Source organism: Aptenodytes forsteri, unplaced genomic scaffold (genome assembly GCF_000699145.1).
Source record: "Aptenodytes forsteri isolate BGI_AS27 unplaced genomic scaffold, ASM69914v1 Scaffold109, whole genome shotgun sequence".
NCBI classification, from domain to species: domain Eukaryota; kingdom Metazoa; phylum Chordata; class Aves; order Sphenisciformes; family Spheniscidae; genus Aptenodytes; species Aptenodytes forsteri.
Window position 1 is genome coordinate 3,443,667 of NW_008794431.1, and position 17,884 is coordinate 3,461,550.

At 39.8% G+C, this 17,884-nt stretch overlaps 1 protein-coding gene across 1 annotated transcript in view; it reads right to left on the reverse strand.

The window, feature by feature from the left end:
• The window catches only part of SPATA5 (spermatogenesis associated 5), a 206,853-nt gene that overhangs the window by 171,362 nt on the left and 17,607 nt on the right, over window positions 1-17,884 (reverse strand). Inside the window, exon 9 of the mRNA XM_009289510.2 lies at window positions 7,917-8,071. Within this exon, the coding sequence (XP_009287785.2) occupies window positions 7,917-8,071 (155 nt within the window). The remainder of the gene's footprint in view (window positions 1-7,916; window positions 8,072-17,884) is intronic.

Consider the following 17,884-nt stretch of genomic DNA (forward strand, 5'->3'; position numbering starts at 1 on the left):
CCTCCCTGAAGGAAAAGACTGTATGAGCTCAAGCTGGTTTTATTTATAGCTGCAGAGTAAGGCCCTGATCCCAGCTGTATAATCCCACTAAGCTGAACGGGACTGAGTGTTAGAAGTTTTGGGGGCGCCTCCACTTGCCGACACTGTCACTCCCATACAGGACTTAGGCACTGGAAATTTGACTAGAAACTTAAAAACAAACATTCCTCCAAACAGACAAGTATCTACAGAAAAGAAAAACCACACACAAAAAGCAACACTCAAACCCAACTGCAGCTAAATTTGCTCTGCTGAAGACACAAGACAAGCTTGTCAGGCATACATCGGGACAGAACTAATACGTCCTACCCAAAACAGCAGACGGATCTAAAACCTGCTACGCCTCTCCCCGCATCGCTGTCAACGAGCCTGAGACTTTTACCCACATCCCCCGGCCTGTTCTTCATCCTGTCACCATCCATTCCCGTCCACTTCAAATATTAAACACGTCAAGACGCACCTATATCAAATGATCTTCTGCCTTAAAACACTCTTCCAAAAATTAACTAGACATAAATCACCCTTCAGCTCTGGAAAGTCAGCTACATTTGAAAGGCAAGCAGAGTATTACTAAGAGGCAACGTATTGCCTTTCTCCTGACTTGAAAACTGATGTCACTCCTGGCTTGTCCCTATTGCTATTTTCCCGATACCAGTACATAAAGTGGAAACTAAAAGTAGAAAGTTCCTGAAAGAGGCAATTCAATCTACTACTAAAGTGGAAGAAAGAGCATTTGGCTGTGGTGCAAGCACTTTTTGTGTAAGTCCAAGCAAACTGCAAACCAAATAAAACTTCTCCTTCATTGTCAGTCTTTGACATAGAAGAAAATTACAAAGACAGTGGAGAGCAAACACCAAAGATCAATACGCATGGGCCAACCCCTCAGAAATATTCTGAGTTTAAAGGCTAACTGGAAGGTGAAGAGCTGCTGATCTGCTTCCTCTCACACCAGGAATATGCTACAGGAACTCTAGGAAAAAAAAAACCAAAAACCTCTTTCTTTTTCTTAGTGACCAGCAGCTTCTGGTTCTTAAATAATTACTTTATAAGCCTGGGGAAGTATGAAATATGTAGAGCTGGTCACCACTGCCTACTAAGAAGGATCTGAGGGCAGAAGGACCTGCCAAAGGCAGGATTCCCTTATGGAAAAAAGAAAAAAAAAAAAAAGGAAAAGAAACGCAAATTCAGTAAAGGTCAGAGCAAAGGGAAGACTGAATCAGACACAGCAGAGTATCCCAGTAGCAGGGGGAGGAAAGGATTTTAGCAAGGGCATTACCAAAGCAGCATGCCACTTCTGGTAACTTGTAAGCCAACTTTCGCAACCTGCCAATATTCCCTCCTGAAGTGCTGCTTCATGCTACAAGCAAGCACAAATCGGATTAAAGGAATGGTAGCAAACAGATGAAAACGGGCTGTGCACGAGTCTCTAGTCTTGAAAGGGAAGCGTTTGTATGAATTCAAAAACAACAGTAAAGGGAAAAAGTCCACAACACTGTGGAAAGGAAGAGGGACACAAGAGCATGAATTCCTACCACCCGACTTTGAGCTGGGTATCTTGGGCTACCAACACAGTCAAAAAAAAGAGAGAGAGAGAGAGAGAGAGAGTTCGCGAGTTCTCAGAGCAATTCAGCTATAGCACAAACTCCCTTTCGGAAGTCAGACAGGTGGTCTCACACCCAGTTTACCTCTTTCCTTTAGAGGGAACATATGGCAAGGAGATGTCCAATTTAGGCACCTCAGTTAAGTGCTTAAAGGTAAGAAGAATCCTCCCTTCCTGCCTGAGTTTTTGCAATAAGAGACAGAAATCCACCTGCAGATTTTTAATTACAATGAGGCAAACATACAAGTTTATAAAACGTGAAGACGTGTGTCAGATACCTCACTTGCATCTTGCCACTGTTCCACCCATGCAAACCACCCCTTTTCACTTGAATTTCATGGTTGAGTAACATAAACTCAGGACAGTTAATCCCAATCTTCCCTTATTCTAAAAGCTGGTGTTTCTGAGTCAGATCTGAAACAGTATCAGTGTTTTAAATTTCATTTAAAAAAATACCTATTACCTATCCCTACAACCCTTAATTCTACCTAGCAGCTCTGTAAACTGCACAGAACTAAATCTTGGCACTTTCAAACAACTTTTTCTTAGGGAAGAAGACATATAACATAAGCTCATTCTCATTTTTCAGTATCAATCCTTACTCATATCTGGTAAAGCATGGACTAGTCATTCCTATCATCATGTCTTTCTAGCTAGACAAAGATTTTGACAAACATGAACAAGAACTTCTTAAAATTAATTAAGCCATCAGGAATTCCTTGTAACTTTCAGCAACAGAAGGCAAAATCCATTAGCGGTACTTTGCACACATACAAAAAGCCAGGGAGAAAACACCTACATGTTATTTTTACCCTCTTGCAAATATTCAGACTATTGCACAAGTCTTCTGAGGCATTATTCAAATGATTTTTTCAGACCCACTACATGTCATTTAACATCAACACAAGCGATAGTACTGTACAGAAAAGGTGAAGTAGGGCCACCTTACATGAAGGTTGTTTTCCGTAATCTGGAGGCTTATTCTGATTTTGCTTACATTTAAAATCGGGGAGGCGAGGAAAGGGGGACAACTGGGTCAGGACATACAAACAGGGCCACTAAATGTGAGCTTGCCCGTATGAGTTAAAAAAAGACAATAATTAACCAGTCAAAAATTCAGTTAACTTATTTAGAATTTCTGTAACAGAAGGTGTGGAATTCAAGCAGCAATGGTATTAAAAGCAAAACTAGCTAATAAAACACTACCTTCACATTCCAGTCAAGTCCTAAACAAATCTTTTTTTTTTTCCCCCCCTCATTTCAAAAGGATAGAGATAACTGGGGGGGGGGGGAACAGTCCACCAACGATAAAACACTCAAAAGTAAGAATTCTTTTAGATTCATATAAGCTTGGAAGAACTAGGTGGATTGTTTTTGTACACAAATCCTCAGTAACTTCCCAACTGCAATTAACACAAATTCTAGTGCGTACATTCGGACAGCTAGCTACACTTTTTACCTGCACACGAACTCAAAGGAAAGGTCTTGCACCCTAAGCAATGACGTGTGATATTCTTGTCACTGTGGAAATGGTTTTAAAGACTAGCCGTGGGGCTGAGCTTACACATACAAAGACAGTGCTCTGCTACAGTGTGTAAGACACCAAGATTTCATTTCTGCCATAATCTTTAGCTCTCCCCAGGTCAACAGAGCTCAGAATATGATGCAGAGCAGCAACTCCCCAGAGGTTGTTAAGCAGCAGCAATAAAGAAATAAAGCAGACATGCAAAGGATGTCTCATCCAGAACCTTTTGGCTGCAAAGACACAAATCTGAGTGTTGAATTACAGTAAAGGGAGTGAAACAGGCGAGCAAAACCCATAGCACTCTACAAAAATTTCAGACCGACTCATAGGAGAGGGAGGAATGGCAACTACAGTGCAACTCTCCAAAGAACTTAAGTATTAACTTCCTGATTTATAACGTGCATCCCCTCTCTCCTAAATCCCTGCTGCAGAAAAAGCAGCCTTCTAAAAAAGGTTGTAACACACAGCAAAGTTCAAGAAAGGTTCTGTAAAAACAGAAAACAAGATGCTATGTGGAACCAGGCAGGCAAGTATTTTGCATTTGCCTTGGTCACAGCCAACGCGCAGGGCAATCCAGACACAAGTGGAAGGACAAAGGAATGCAGAAAGGAGGAACACACAAAAAAGCATGTAGTGGCACCTCCACCTCCAACAGCTCCTCCTGCACACAACCTCACTTTCTGTCTACTGCCCCAAACTCACTTCATTTTGGTTGTTTTTCCCACCAGTAATTTTGAATATGCTTGGAATAAGAGCTTAATGACAAAAACCTTCATAACTAGCTTGTCACAGAGCACTTTTCAGAAGCAGACTGCAAAGCATTCTATAAAGGTTATCAAATACCCACAGACACCAAGAAGTAAAGTGACTTGCTAGAGGCCATCTAAACAAGCCACTTCTAATGTATCTCCTTGTTCTTTAGCTACTACCCCAGGTATACGTATAACAAAAGGTTCTTCCAGGTTTTACATAAGAGAAAAGACTGCAGAGCAATTCAGCCTAGTAGCCTTCTAAACAGCCAAGCAGCTAATACTCAATTCTAGGACCTAAAAAGCAAAGACTGATTTGAAAACTAAATTTTCTTTACAGCTTTCTCAAAGTTCCTCAGCTTTCAGAGAACAAGCTCTGTGTTGATGAAACAAGTAATTGTTTTCATTCAATATCAGAGGTGATACCAGCTTCAAAAAAAACCAACAGCCCATAAATGGCAAAGGTGTCATGACTATAAGGGAAGGAGCACTTCAACAACATTCATTTACTTGTGGCTTTATTTAGAAGTTACTTTGAACTCTTCTCATTCAGTTGACACGTGGTTACTGCAAAGCAGTGAAATGTGAAAAGAAAAAAAAAAAACACCACCACCTGAAAAATAGAAAGTTAAAAATCACAAAAATCTCGCTTTAATTCAGCATGTACATCAATGGTTTTACTTGTAACTGACTGCATAGCCCAAAAGTTCCATCCACACTAAGGGGGCTGCCAAGAGAATAATATATCTGCAATAAACAGCAAAAAAGTGGATATTGTTAATATAGCTCAGACTTCTGTCTTCTCTTTGGAAAAAATCTTATAGCTGATCATTTATTTAGCGTTTGAAGTTATTTTTAGCAAGGATTTTTTAGATGACAAATAGCGTTAAGGTCAAACTTCAAAACATGAAGGAACATAACCCCTGATTTTCTAAAAAATTTACCCACACAGTTAACTGCCTAGCTGGATAGCTTCTGGGGCAAGGAGAGCGGGGGAAGAAAAGCCTATCCTTACAGACAGAAAGTATCTAGAGATTAATCAGTACAGGATGATTTCACAAAATACTATGCACAAAGATACATTAGCCAGGAAAAACAAAAACCACAACACAACATTTTTAGGTTTCTTAAAGAAAGCTGGACTCCTATCTGATTCATGCTTTCTTTTTCATTTCCTGCACACCCAGCTATCATTTTTACATTTTGAGAAGAATGCAACAAAAGGTGTAAATAAGGCAGTTTCTGTTGGTATAAATTACTGCAGAGCACATAAGTAACATATCACAGTACACCATGGCCAACAGCCAACTAAGTAAAGTGTTGAATGGTAAGTGGCCCAAGTCCACTGACTGAAAGCACTGTATTGAAAAGAGAGGTAAATTAGTAAAGAGAAAGAACTTATTATAGAAATTAGGAGTATTAGCATCAGTTCTGTGGCAAGCAAGTAATTTTAAGGTTTCCCCACAGGTGTTGCAGGAGTAGACATTCAAGCATAACAATATTAAACAGCAAAGCATTCTAGGACACAGCATCATCGACACAAGATGATGGCAACTAATTAATGGCTCTGCAGTAGCATTCATTTGACTTCTTAGATACCTGGTTTCTACTGAAACCAAGTACTTCAGCATCCAATTACTTGCCAACGTTAGTGCAATCAAACACACAGCTTCAACCAGAGCAGTTAAATACACAACTTCAATCAGAGTGGATTAGACTGAGACATACCTAAAAATCATTACTAGAAGCATGCAACTTAAAATGTTGCATACTCTTCTTAAAAAAAGGTATCCAAGGAGTTAGAAGCTACGTTTTCCGCTACAATCTGTTTCCAAACAACAAATCAACCATGTAAATTCTCTGGATAACAGTACATCAAATACTAAGTGACTGGCACTCAGACACTAACAATCGGCTGAGAATAAGACATACATACTTGCTAATAAAGAGCAAATTACACTAACCTAAGTTTAATAACAATGATAAATAGATTTTTTTAATTTCTTTTTGCTTGTGCATGTCGATAAACCACACAGTGGTCACATTTCTTAAAATAGCTACACTATGCTAAGGTACCTGAATGAGTTTCAGATGTTTGCACGTGTTCCTGCATCACATCCCAAGCCCCCAGGAAGCAGCATAACCAAGTTCCTTCAACTAACTCATGGACTTGAGCTGACTTAGGGCACTTCCCCACCTCAAATACAAATGGTAATGGAGTAATTAGCCTTGAGGGTGGTGGTGGTGTTACAATGCTGGATTTACACTACCGTGACTTTCATGGACAGCTGTGTCAGTATTTCCAGATATTCAGGCTGCTTCTGAGCATGCACAGGTACGTTCACATTGGTAGGCAGGTAGTTCTGCAGCCCAAAATAATGGTTAAACTGAATTCTAGCACCTCCTTTGGTAGGTGATGTGGGAGGACACAAATTCTGTTGCAGCCGGTACTTTAGATTCCACTTTAAACTCACCCCAGGCAGATGGCCTGAAATTTACCCTACATCTTCACAGAATATGCATTATTTTGTAAAAATGCAGGTCCTGTCAGCACAAAAGGAATCTGCATTATGTTGTCACCTTCCCTTCAACAAAGGAATGAATTTCAGTAGTATTCCAGGGACTCAGCTGGTGTTTAACAAATAAAAACAAGTGACAATCAAGGAAGCTACTGGCAGGATGGTTTAGTGGACAACAGGAGCCTGAGTAGTAGGTTGACCTGGAATCAGAACAGATTTCCTGCAGTAACTCGAGACCTCACTTCTACCTGTCTTTATCATGCTGTTTAGCAGCACTCCATCTAGCTCCAAATGGGCTGGTATTTCTAAAAGGGACAGCACAGTGATAATGACGTGAGCCCAAGAGCCAGTAGCACAATGAGCAATGAGAGAATTAATAACTCACGTTTTCAGCAGAACTAATTAGTCCTTGCGGATATTGATGCCACTACAGCATTGCCACTACAGCATTTCCAGGAAAAGCTGTCTGGGGCCAGCCCAGGCATTTCCATCCAGCACTTCACTGCACAGTGTGGACTCTTAACAAGCCAAGTACAATATCCAAACTGGCTGTGTGCAGCATCCTGTTCACAGATTTTATTTCCCATTCCTATAGTTTGGGAATAAGGGTCTACAGTTGTGCAACCTAATTCCCAGATGACTCATCTTCATGCAATGAGACATAAATGTTTTCTTCTGGGGTCGAGGAGCTGCTGAGAAACACCAGCACGACAGCTCACAGAGTCAAGATTTAGTAAGATTAAATACAACATTTTCTTTTGCTGAATCTTCTTAAGCCAGATCAGAGTCTTCTTAAACCAGATCAGTTCCCCAGCCCAATTTATGTTGTGTCTGCTACTGAACTACTATAATACATAATTGAGAGGGCAGTGAGCGGGGTAAAGTTGAACCTGGCACTGCCAAAAAAACTGTTCATGTAACAACAGCCCCTGATGAGTAACTGCTTGGCAGTGATAACCTACCTACAGTATCTAATTCTGCCCTCAGGTAAAACTATGTAATGTCACATGTAGAATGCAGAAGTAGTCAACTGCTTTACATAAAATCACAGCAATCAATCTCTTCACAGCTTCGTTTCAATACACTTTGGTTACAAATGCTAAGAGCTGGTTTCTGCTTAAATTTGTCTCTGCTTTACAAAAGGCTCCAGCTATCACAGCTATTCAGGATCTGCTTTGAGCAAACATCTTAAGATTTTTATTCCATTAACCCACCCAGCATATAAAACTACAGATCAGGAGATACGCTCCTGCACTTCCAACTCTTCCTAAAGCATTAGGAACTTAAGCTTCTGTAAATAGGTCTTCAAAATTATAATTAAATAAACAAATATGCAAACAAAAAGATGATGCACAACATTTATTGGTAACTCGAGGCTTCCACTTCACAAAATTCCTCTCTTTTGGTAGGGCATTTCAACGCCTAACTGCAACTCTTAATGTGGCTCTAACAATGTTGCTAGCATATTGCAAAAAATAACTTACTTTTGGCACATCAACTGCCACCTCCCTCATGGCGCTGGGCCTGACATCATTCATCCCCTGCAGGAAGTCATTGAAAGCAATCATCACTGACCCAGCCACCTCGTTGTCTAATAGGTTAGGTCTTTTCCCCAGTGCTCTCCGCAATGCGTACAAACCTATTAAAAAGAAAAAAAACCATGGAAATATGTAGACTTCCTCCTGGTTCTCACAAACATAAAGTGTACAACACACAAACACACAGCAGCATTGAAAAGGAAATGATATTCAAAAGAATGTCTCAACGCCGGGCCTTAACTAGGTCAAAGAACATGCAAGAGACTTCTGATGAGAGAGCGAGAAAAAAGGGATTTAATGACCACAGACAGAATATAAACCAAATCTGTTCCGAAAGACAGAATGAAACAGCCTTGCCCCTGTGTTCCCGGAGATGAAGCTAACGGGGCAAAACCTCCAAATGTCCATACATTGACCCGAACACATTTCTAAACCACAGAGGAAGAGGGATAACGAATATCCAAGGCAAACATTAAATCAGCTCACATAAGACATCTGCAACCTTGTCCATTCCTCTATTATTAGGACTGTGTTTTTCAAGCTGCTCTTAAAAACAAACTGATGAGATTTCTTTTACTTTCATTGGAACCCTATTTTGCTATCTAGTAAGATGCCAGATACCTATATTTTTCTTGATCTGCAACAAACGTTCCCTGCAACACTCAATAGCTCTTCGTTCTCTTCAGCGATCACACTTTTCAAATGCAGGCATAGCTTTTACCTTCTCCTTTGTTTGGCCAAATCACTCGCATACAATACCTATAAATCTCGATACTAATTCCTAGCTTCCCCCTATCATTCAATCCTTCAAAAGCCACACAAGTCCCACCCACTTGCACATCAATACATCAATACTCCCTGGGCAGGACCAAGCGGTACCATCTGCAGCTCCCAGGCATTCCCCAGAGATAGCAACTACGGCCCCCGTTGTGTAAGATGCCCAGAAGCATCGTGGTTTTCCCACTGTATAATTACGCCTTTTAAGGTCTAATATAATTTGGAGTTCTATTGCTTCTACTTCCAACCCTGTTCTGTGAACTGAAACTGTTAAATATGTGATTTAGTATATTATTACATGATGAGTATAATCTTGTATACACACATCCACACACGTGCAGGTATGTAATATAACCTGTCATGCGTTACAAAAAAAAAATGAGGCAGTTAGTACACCAGTTCGTCTTGCATGACCATAAAAAAACAAACATTTGTTAAATCTTTTCTGTATTTAACCAAACAAAACATCAATTAGCGCTACATGAAAGGACAATAAAAGGGATAAGCCGTTTCTGAAAACAGACATGGTTTTAACTTTCAGCAGATTGTTGTCTTTTTTTCTACCAAGGCATTGGTAGATGTGGACATGCAAAGTTTCTGACAATGACAGGAATTCTGCATTTCCTACAATATATACAGCGTGTGAAGAGATATAATATCTCCCCTGTGAAGCAGTACAGCTGGTGTCTCTCCATAAACTGCCAATTATGGCAGAGTCTGAGCACCTGCATTCAATACCCAGGCTCTTAATACAATAATGGAAAAAAAAAAAAAGTTTGTAATTCAGGTTTCCCCTTGCACAGAACATCCAGAACTAATAAGATATATAAATAAAAACATTCCATGAGGCCAAGGAGAAAAATGAAAATCTGGTCACCAGAGGACAAGTATAAAATATAACTGACTCATTTTAACAACCCAGACAATTTTCATGTTATTCCTCCCCCCCTTCTTCCTTCCTCTGAAACAGTTCATTTTAAGCAAACAAAAAACTTAAGCAAGACAACATAGATTCACCCCACCCAGATTTAAAATTTACATCCAAGCAAATAACAAACTTGACATCTTATTCTAGTGTCACTGCAGCTAACACTTTGGGGCATGGGAGCAGGTATTGGGGTTGAATCCTACATTTTCTTTTTGGTGAAGTCAATTCACATGGCACTCTCACTTTAAAAGAAATGAAAGAATAAATAACATAGCATGAAATTAAGTCATAGAGAAAGCAAGTAACTGATAAAGATCTCTGCTCCTCATTTCTATACATGTGTGGTCTACCAGGTACCTGTTTAGCCCGGTGCCCATGTGATGCATTTTAATCATGTCATGGTTATTTTTTTTTCATGACATGAGGAATTCTTAAAAACAAACAAGTTTATTTTAAAAATTGAAAGACAACAGCACATAAAAATGCCCAAGGAGAATACCGCTTTTAAGGATCATTACTGCCAGTGCTACTAGGAGTATGAGTAAAATTTCAGTCCTCAGCAGTAGGTTTGAAATGCAACAGCCTTGATCCAGAACAGGAATAAAGAGGTCACAGCTTTCCAAACAAAGCCTGAATTCATTTCAGCATGTGCACGCACACACCACTGAACAGGTCAGCATTTAATTGAAACAATGTTTTACATTAAAACAATAATAAAAAACAGATTGAAAAAGAAAGCATGATTCTTCCTGTTTCCTCCTGTTATCATAATCATTCTTTCCTGCACTTCAGATTGACCTCTAACCGGAGGGGGCTGAAAAGTCTTACTAACAGGAGAAGGATACAGCCAGTGGCTTGCCAGAGGCAGAAAAACACATCCTTGTCTTGAGACACTGAAAGATGTATTTAATGTAAAGAAATGCAGGGTAGGGTGCAAAACGTGCTGCTAGAAGCAACGCAGAGGCAAGGGAGGTGAAACACTACAGCAAACCCAAGTTTATCACTACAGAAGTTATAACGCAGATAAACTGAACATTCAGACGTAGTACCTCAGAAAACATTGAGCATCTCAGCTTAGCTGTTGGGTATCTTTCGCATGGGAACATTTTGGTTTGAGTCTATGTCATTGCTGTAAACTGACTGAGCACAGCATTTGTTTCAGCTTTGCTTGCTCCTTTTCAGCTGCTACTTCATTCTCAAGGATTAATAAATATCAATAGCCTTTTGGCAGCGCCTGACAAGGCTCAGAAGTGGGCGAGTAGGTTTTCACCATTTTATTCCAGCACGAGTCCTGCATGAGGGGAGGAAGGACGCAGATGTATTTAGCCTGCCATGTGGTCACTGGGACTGTTTGCACAGGCATGGGCTACCTATTTTGAGTAAAGGGGTACATGACTGGTCCCCTAGAACTACCCTATGCAGAGCAGAAACTTAACTCGGAAGGCAGCCTCTGCAATAGTGAACAACACTGATTCTCAGTGGTGTATAAATGGAAAATCCCAGTTTAGAAAAAGAAAAAAAAGAGAAAAGAAACAAGCATAAGTCATGCATGATTACAAACAATGGAAAATAAACAATTTGTTCCAGTTCAGCAACTGTGTGCTCTACCTCACCAACTCATCCTGTCTGTCTAGAACAGAGGAAACTAAGTGGACAGAGGGGAAAAAAAACAGCAGAACGCCCTGTCCTGGTACAGATGATCCTTCTTTGGTACCAGGCTATGCATGAGGTCGATAGCATTGTTTCCCTGTAAGATTTTCTTGCTCATAGCTTGGCTAAGTGTTAGATCATAATCACAAATGTCTGAGCCTAAAAATGGACTCTACGACAAGTAACAAGTGATAAGACAAGAGGAAACAGCCTCAAGTTGCGCCAGGGGAGGTTTAGGTTGGATATTAGGAAAAATTTCTTCACCGAAAGGGTTGTCAAGCATTGGAACAGGCTGCCCAGGGAAGTGGTTGAGTCACCATCCCTGGAGGTATTTAAAAGACGTGTAGACGTGGTGCTTAGGGACATGGTTTAGTGGTGGACTTGGCAGTGCTAGGTTAACGGTTGGACTTGATGAGCTTAAAGGTCTTTTCCAACCTAAACGATTCTATGATTCTATGACACTGCTATATTTGTCAGAGTCTGTATATAATTATACACTACTGTAAATAATAGAAAGCATCCACTCTAAACAACAAACATATATACTTTAGGTTTCAAAAACAGAATATACACGACACTTGAGGAAATGAACTGAACAAAACAAAATTGTTAATCATGCATCTTTCACTGCCCATCAGCTGTTTCTTCCACAAATCCATCGTGTCTGGACTTACTCTTCCAGAATCCTAATACCAGAATTTGTAAGTAGCTTCAAAGAAACTGTAATCTTCTTGTAAGACTGTTTACAAAAGGAAATGTTTCTTCTTTCCCTGCTAATCTGGCCGTTTCCCTCCCAAATTATTATGGCCAAACCCAGAAGACGCATACCATTTCTCCCTGTGACAGCTGTCAGATCCAACATGACACTCTCCTGCATGGCTGGAAGTGGAATGCTCAACAGCGTATGGAAAGATTTCAGCTTCCTAATGGCACTGGATGGGGCATCTTCCTCTACTTCTAGATCTTTACATATTACACCTCAAAATTTAACAGTATTATGCATAGAAAAAGCATTTCATATAACTTAAAATAAATTTTGAACTTTAGAAACCATAAGAGGAGCATACCTGACTTCACAGGCAATGGATACAAAAGATATTCTAGTGTTTAATATTTTTGAGATAAGGAGCTCTTTTGCTTTATATTTGACAATTTTTAATCAGCATGGCTTTCTCCATGACAACAATCCCGAAATTATACTAGGAAATCTTTTATAGATCTTCAAGTATCATACACTACAAATCACATGTATTCTTGAACATATCATAGCCTCATAAACAAAGGGAGTTTATAGCACTTCATTACATCAGGATATTGGACGGTCAAATCCAAGAAAAAAAAAAAATAGAGAACATGTGTATGTTGTTTGCAGTTACGCATAAATATACAGTAAGACACAGACAAAGCCTGTTTGCCTAGCAGCCGGAAGCCTCACCATCACCCGGTAAGGACCACTGCTCCATAGAGAATGTCCCACAGACACATCCTCCCCTGTTCAGTCAACCTTTCATCCTGTGCAGACCCAGCAAACCAGCTCTCCTACCCATCACAGTGAGACAGCACTAGTTTGTAACAAGAGCAGCTGCCATGAGCACTGAGGGACAGCAGGGATATGTCCAGGCAAAGGCTCTTTTTCCCTTTACTCCCCAAATAAAATAATGGAACAACAGCACCAGGCAAGCACCCGATGTCTGCAGACCACTAGCAAGCTTTCCTCTGGCCTGGGGGCAGGAACCACCATTCACAATACATGAAAAATTCAGGTGTGCTCTCCCATTTGCATCCTAAGAAACTTCTACAATTTGGAGGGGGTTTTGGTGTGTTTTGCTTGGTTGGTTTTTTTTGGTTGGTTGGATAGATTTTATCTTTTTTTTTTTTCCCCAATGTACATAAGTATGGAATCAAACACACCAACAAATTTACCAAGGAATAAAAAATATCCATGGACCAGACTCCTATAAATATACTTTTTAACTTATTTCTTTTTTATTTAATCTGTATATAAAATGCATGCCTATTTAGAAAAATTTTCAGGAAGCAGAAACCCTTACTTTTGCTCTTGAAACCATGTTCTGCAATCTGTCTTTAGCTGCCAGCGCTATATGGGAAAATCCCTGAAGAACTTTCATATACTGTTTGCACAGGAAGGATAATGCCCTTAAATCCCTTGTAACCATAACATTGCAAATTCACTCGGCTAACCTGAGCACTAATCTACTGTAGGGATTATGTACGCGATTTATAGTCCTTCGTGAAGAGCATTTGCTGGAACACGTCTATGGAGCTGACTAAAAGTTGCTGAGAGGTATGACAGGGGAGGGAAAGGAAGGAAAGAGGAACTGTATTTTCAAAACTTCTTTCATACAGGAAACAGTTTATTCACAGATCAGGTACACACACATCATTTATGCTAAGACAATGACAACGGAGGGAAATAAGGAATACCAGACTGCCTGTTTTTAGCCTGCTCTCATATGTAAATGTACCTAAGCTAAGGTTAGTCATACGTGTGTTAGAAGAAAAATAAGGACCGCCAGAATAGCAAGCAAGAGCAGAAAGACAAGAAGCAATAGTTAGTGGCTAAATGCCAGTCTAATTGTAATTAGGAATGTTGTCAAGTCAGAATATAGCTAAAAGTTCAAGTCAGGAGACCGATGAAAACTTTGCCCGAAAAGATTTAAACTCTGTCCACCAATAGTAGCTATTCATTCTACATACAAATGCCTACTGCTAACTGATTTTACTCCTGCAGACATACAAATTAAGCTACATTTCATCAGATGATCTTTTATGATCTTTTATCAGTTAAACAAAAGAACTAAGACTGCTTTCAGATCTTAAGTTTCCCATTATATATTCCAGGAAAACATTTTACCTGGAGCCTGAGAGGGAGTCAGAAAACACTGAACTTTTCTCCTGTAGCACCATTTCAACACAAATAGCTTGTCTGAAGTATAGCTGATGCTAGCTTATTCAGAAAAAAGCACAGCTATGGAAAACATCATTTTTTACTCAGATACTGAGAAAGCATGCAACTTTGCAACCTGAAGATGAAAATCTACTCTAAACGGGTTCGTTCGGATCTTTCTCAAGCCAGCAGAGCAAGATGGAGTGAAATGAATCATAACAGCCCTTCCCTATGTACTATGAGGGGAAAAAAACTCCTACAGATTTTTAGTACGGAAAGAATTGCACCTCAAATGTATTTGAAACAGAGTCTATTACCATTGCTGTTCAAGTTACGTGTGAAACCAGACTCAGCACAAAAGCTGAAAGGAAAAAAAATGCATACCAATTGCTTCACAGAGATGACACTGTACTTGAGCTCCAGATGTTCCCATATTATGGTCACTCAAAGAATGTAAGAGCAAGCCAACTGATTAAACAAAATTTGAAGAGAACTAAGGAGAGAAGCGTTAGCCAAAATTCAAAAGATATCTGAATCTAGAAACACAACTGTGTCAAATGAAATTCTGCCTAAAACAAGACAAAGTGGCATAAATGAGTATCAGACACATCATGAAAAAACAGAACAGAGAACAAAATGAAAAACGATTGCCTTTCCAAAATTTAAAAAAGATACTAAAGGCTTCTTAAAATGTAATATGCCTTTCAAACAAGTAATTTCCCCAAAAAGTATGCTTGTATCTTGGAGAAAAAATAGTTTTAGTCCAAATATATAATTCCAATTCATAACTGGAGCCTGCTCCAGAACCAGGAAATAAAGTAACTTTCCGCATCACAAGGAATCAAGTCTGAATCACCTGCGATAATTTAATGCCAGGTTACTGGAGGGCTGCAGTGAACATGAACTCTAAAACACCGCAGTGCTGGTCAAGCAGTAACAGTGAGCACGGTTATCCTACTTCTGCTGGCAGGAGGTGGAAAGTTAGAAGAGACATGATGGGAGAGGAAGAAGGAAGCGTGTAAGTCTGCAGAATACCTTTCAGTTAGCAAAATGCCAGTTAAGATGAATGACTCCGTGTACTGCATGTTGTATTACCAAGAAGAAAGTCCACAGATTTGCGAAACCCTTCTCAGAGATTAAAGATCAGGAAGTTGTCTTCAGTTCTTAGATGTGCAAAACCTTTAAAGTTAACACAGGAGAGCAAGCAGCTCGGATCATTGTAGAAAAAAACCCCAACCTATAGGATAATTTAAAAGATAGCGGACTGCAGAGTGTCTTCAAAAATCAGTTTAGCCTTGGTTAAATCACTTTCATTCATTCAAAGGTGCTATACCGACAGCTGAGGATTTCTTCTGTTGCTACAGGAATAACATTGCCTGGCACACAGCTCTCATCCAGCTTTGCATCCAGGGAGCTGAAGCCCCTGAGGGATGCAAAACCCGATAAGCAGAATAGTGACTAGCACACCACTCCTGTCAATGTGACTTAGGGCTGGGTTACCAACATTGTGTTGATTCCCAGGTCTAGAAAATAAACAGGGACCACACAGAACTGTCTGTTCCCACCACAGCTCAGCCAATGACCCAGCCCAAGACACTATCTGCCCTAAATTTATTTTGTTCTTAAGCAAAATGACATAATGCTAAATTTTCAGGATCTGCAAGCTGAGTAATGACGTTCTGACTGCCGTTTCACAGCCCACCGGTCTGCACAGGTAGGGCTGCAGCAACACGGGCTACTCTGGCGTCCTGCACCCCCTCACCCTTCAAACCAAACAACTTGTTTTGGGGCTGACCCTCCAACCCATTCAAACGCAGAAGTTTCTATATGCATTGCCACACATGAATAGTATCGTTTCTTCTGTACCGCTCAAGCTGCAGAAGCAAGAACACAGTGCCTATCTGCCATGAAGGTTAATTTAAAATATTAAGGACGGTTATTGATCAACTCTTCCGAAAATATTTATATAAGCAGGAAATAAAGAATATCGGCAGACAGAATGGGATGTGCTTTAAACAGATTATTAAGTACTCAACCCACAACTGTGTATATGAAGTCAGCAATCCCATCATCCAATTAACTGCAAGCCAGTTTCAGATAAAAACACACTTAAAATTAGTTATGATGAAAACCAAAAGTTCCCATGCCCTGACTGCAGTAAGTGCAACGTTCTCCATACAAAAACAAAAATCAAGTACCGTTACAAAATGAAGAAAAAAAGGCCAAAGATTTTATATAAGAAAAAATAGCTACAAAAAGCAACATAACACGCACCAGCATCTCTTTAGAGAGGCAAACAGCGCAAGACTTTTTCTCTCTGGATGTGAGAGATGTGACAAAGATGGTCACACTAAGGAAACATCTGTGCACTCAGCGTATGCAAAGACGCAGGGAAAAAAAAGATTCAGAAATTTTGCTATCACATCAGAATGACACTGAACCAAAGTAAAAGGGTGAGAATCTAACCCTACGCAGCTAAAATAACACAATTTTTGTGGAATCTTAGGAAAGTAGTTGAACTATTTTAAATATCTAAGACAGCAATTCTAAAGCCAATTCTGACCTATCTTTGCCCCACAAGATGTTGAGGGGAGGAAATCCTAAGAAAGAGGGCAAGGGATCCCACAGACAAGAATAAGGTCAACACACTCCACCCAGTCTCAAGCAAGTTCCTTCAAGCTGCTCAGCAGCATCCAGATGCAGCCACTTCTGCACGAAAGCCATCATTCTGAGTTAGTGCTCGAAGAAACAATCAAAAACCATATGTTACAGTCGGAGTCCAAAAAAGCCACATTGCTTTGTTATGCGTGCGTGCAAGCAAGGACGCATTTGTTCATAACCTGTTAAGACGGCAAACTAGGTCAATTGCTTTGGTTTAAAAACAGCTTCTGCATTAAAGGACCCAACTTTAAAATTACAGAACACAGCACTAACTTAAAACTCATGAATGCTGAAGATGGGGATTGGATTTTCTTGGTCTTCTTACACTGTAAATTAGCATGATGGAACACAGTGTCAGAAAACTCAATTGTTCCAGTCCAAAAATTAATTTGTAGCTTTACTTCTGTATTGTGCCTGGACTTTTCAGTGCATTTCAAAATCCAGTGTTCTGCCATTTCTGCAAAAATGTCTCAATTTCATAAGAATACATTTTTTTGGTATTGACCATCTGACTATACATGTTATTAATCTTCCCAAAAAACCCCCACATTTTCTACATGACCTTTTTATAAAAAGGCAAGCGGTCTTTCCCACCTCATTTTGAATGTCCCATGGGAACCAGTATTCAGTTAGAGAATGCAATAGCAGATTGTTTGCAACAGCATAGTTTCAATCTTTTTCCGTGCTACAAAAAAAAAAAGTAACAACATAGACATGGTATTTTCAGTCACTTTCCATAAGGGAATAAAATAACTATAGCATGTCAAGCAGTGCTTTCCCTTTAAAATCTGTAACTGCAATCAGTTAATTTGAAAATAAACCAAAAAACACCCTGCAAAACAAACAATCCCATTGCCTTGGTCATCAACTGCCTTTGTCAAAATTTACACTTTCAACAGTGTCTCAGCCCACATTCCTACACTTAGGATTATAACCCAAGAAAAATATTTACATTTGTTGTACACCCCCAGCAGAACTCAGGTCCAAATC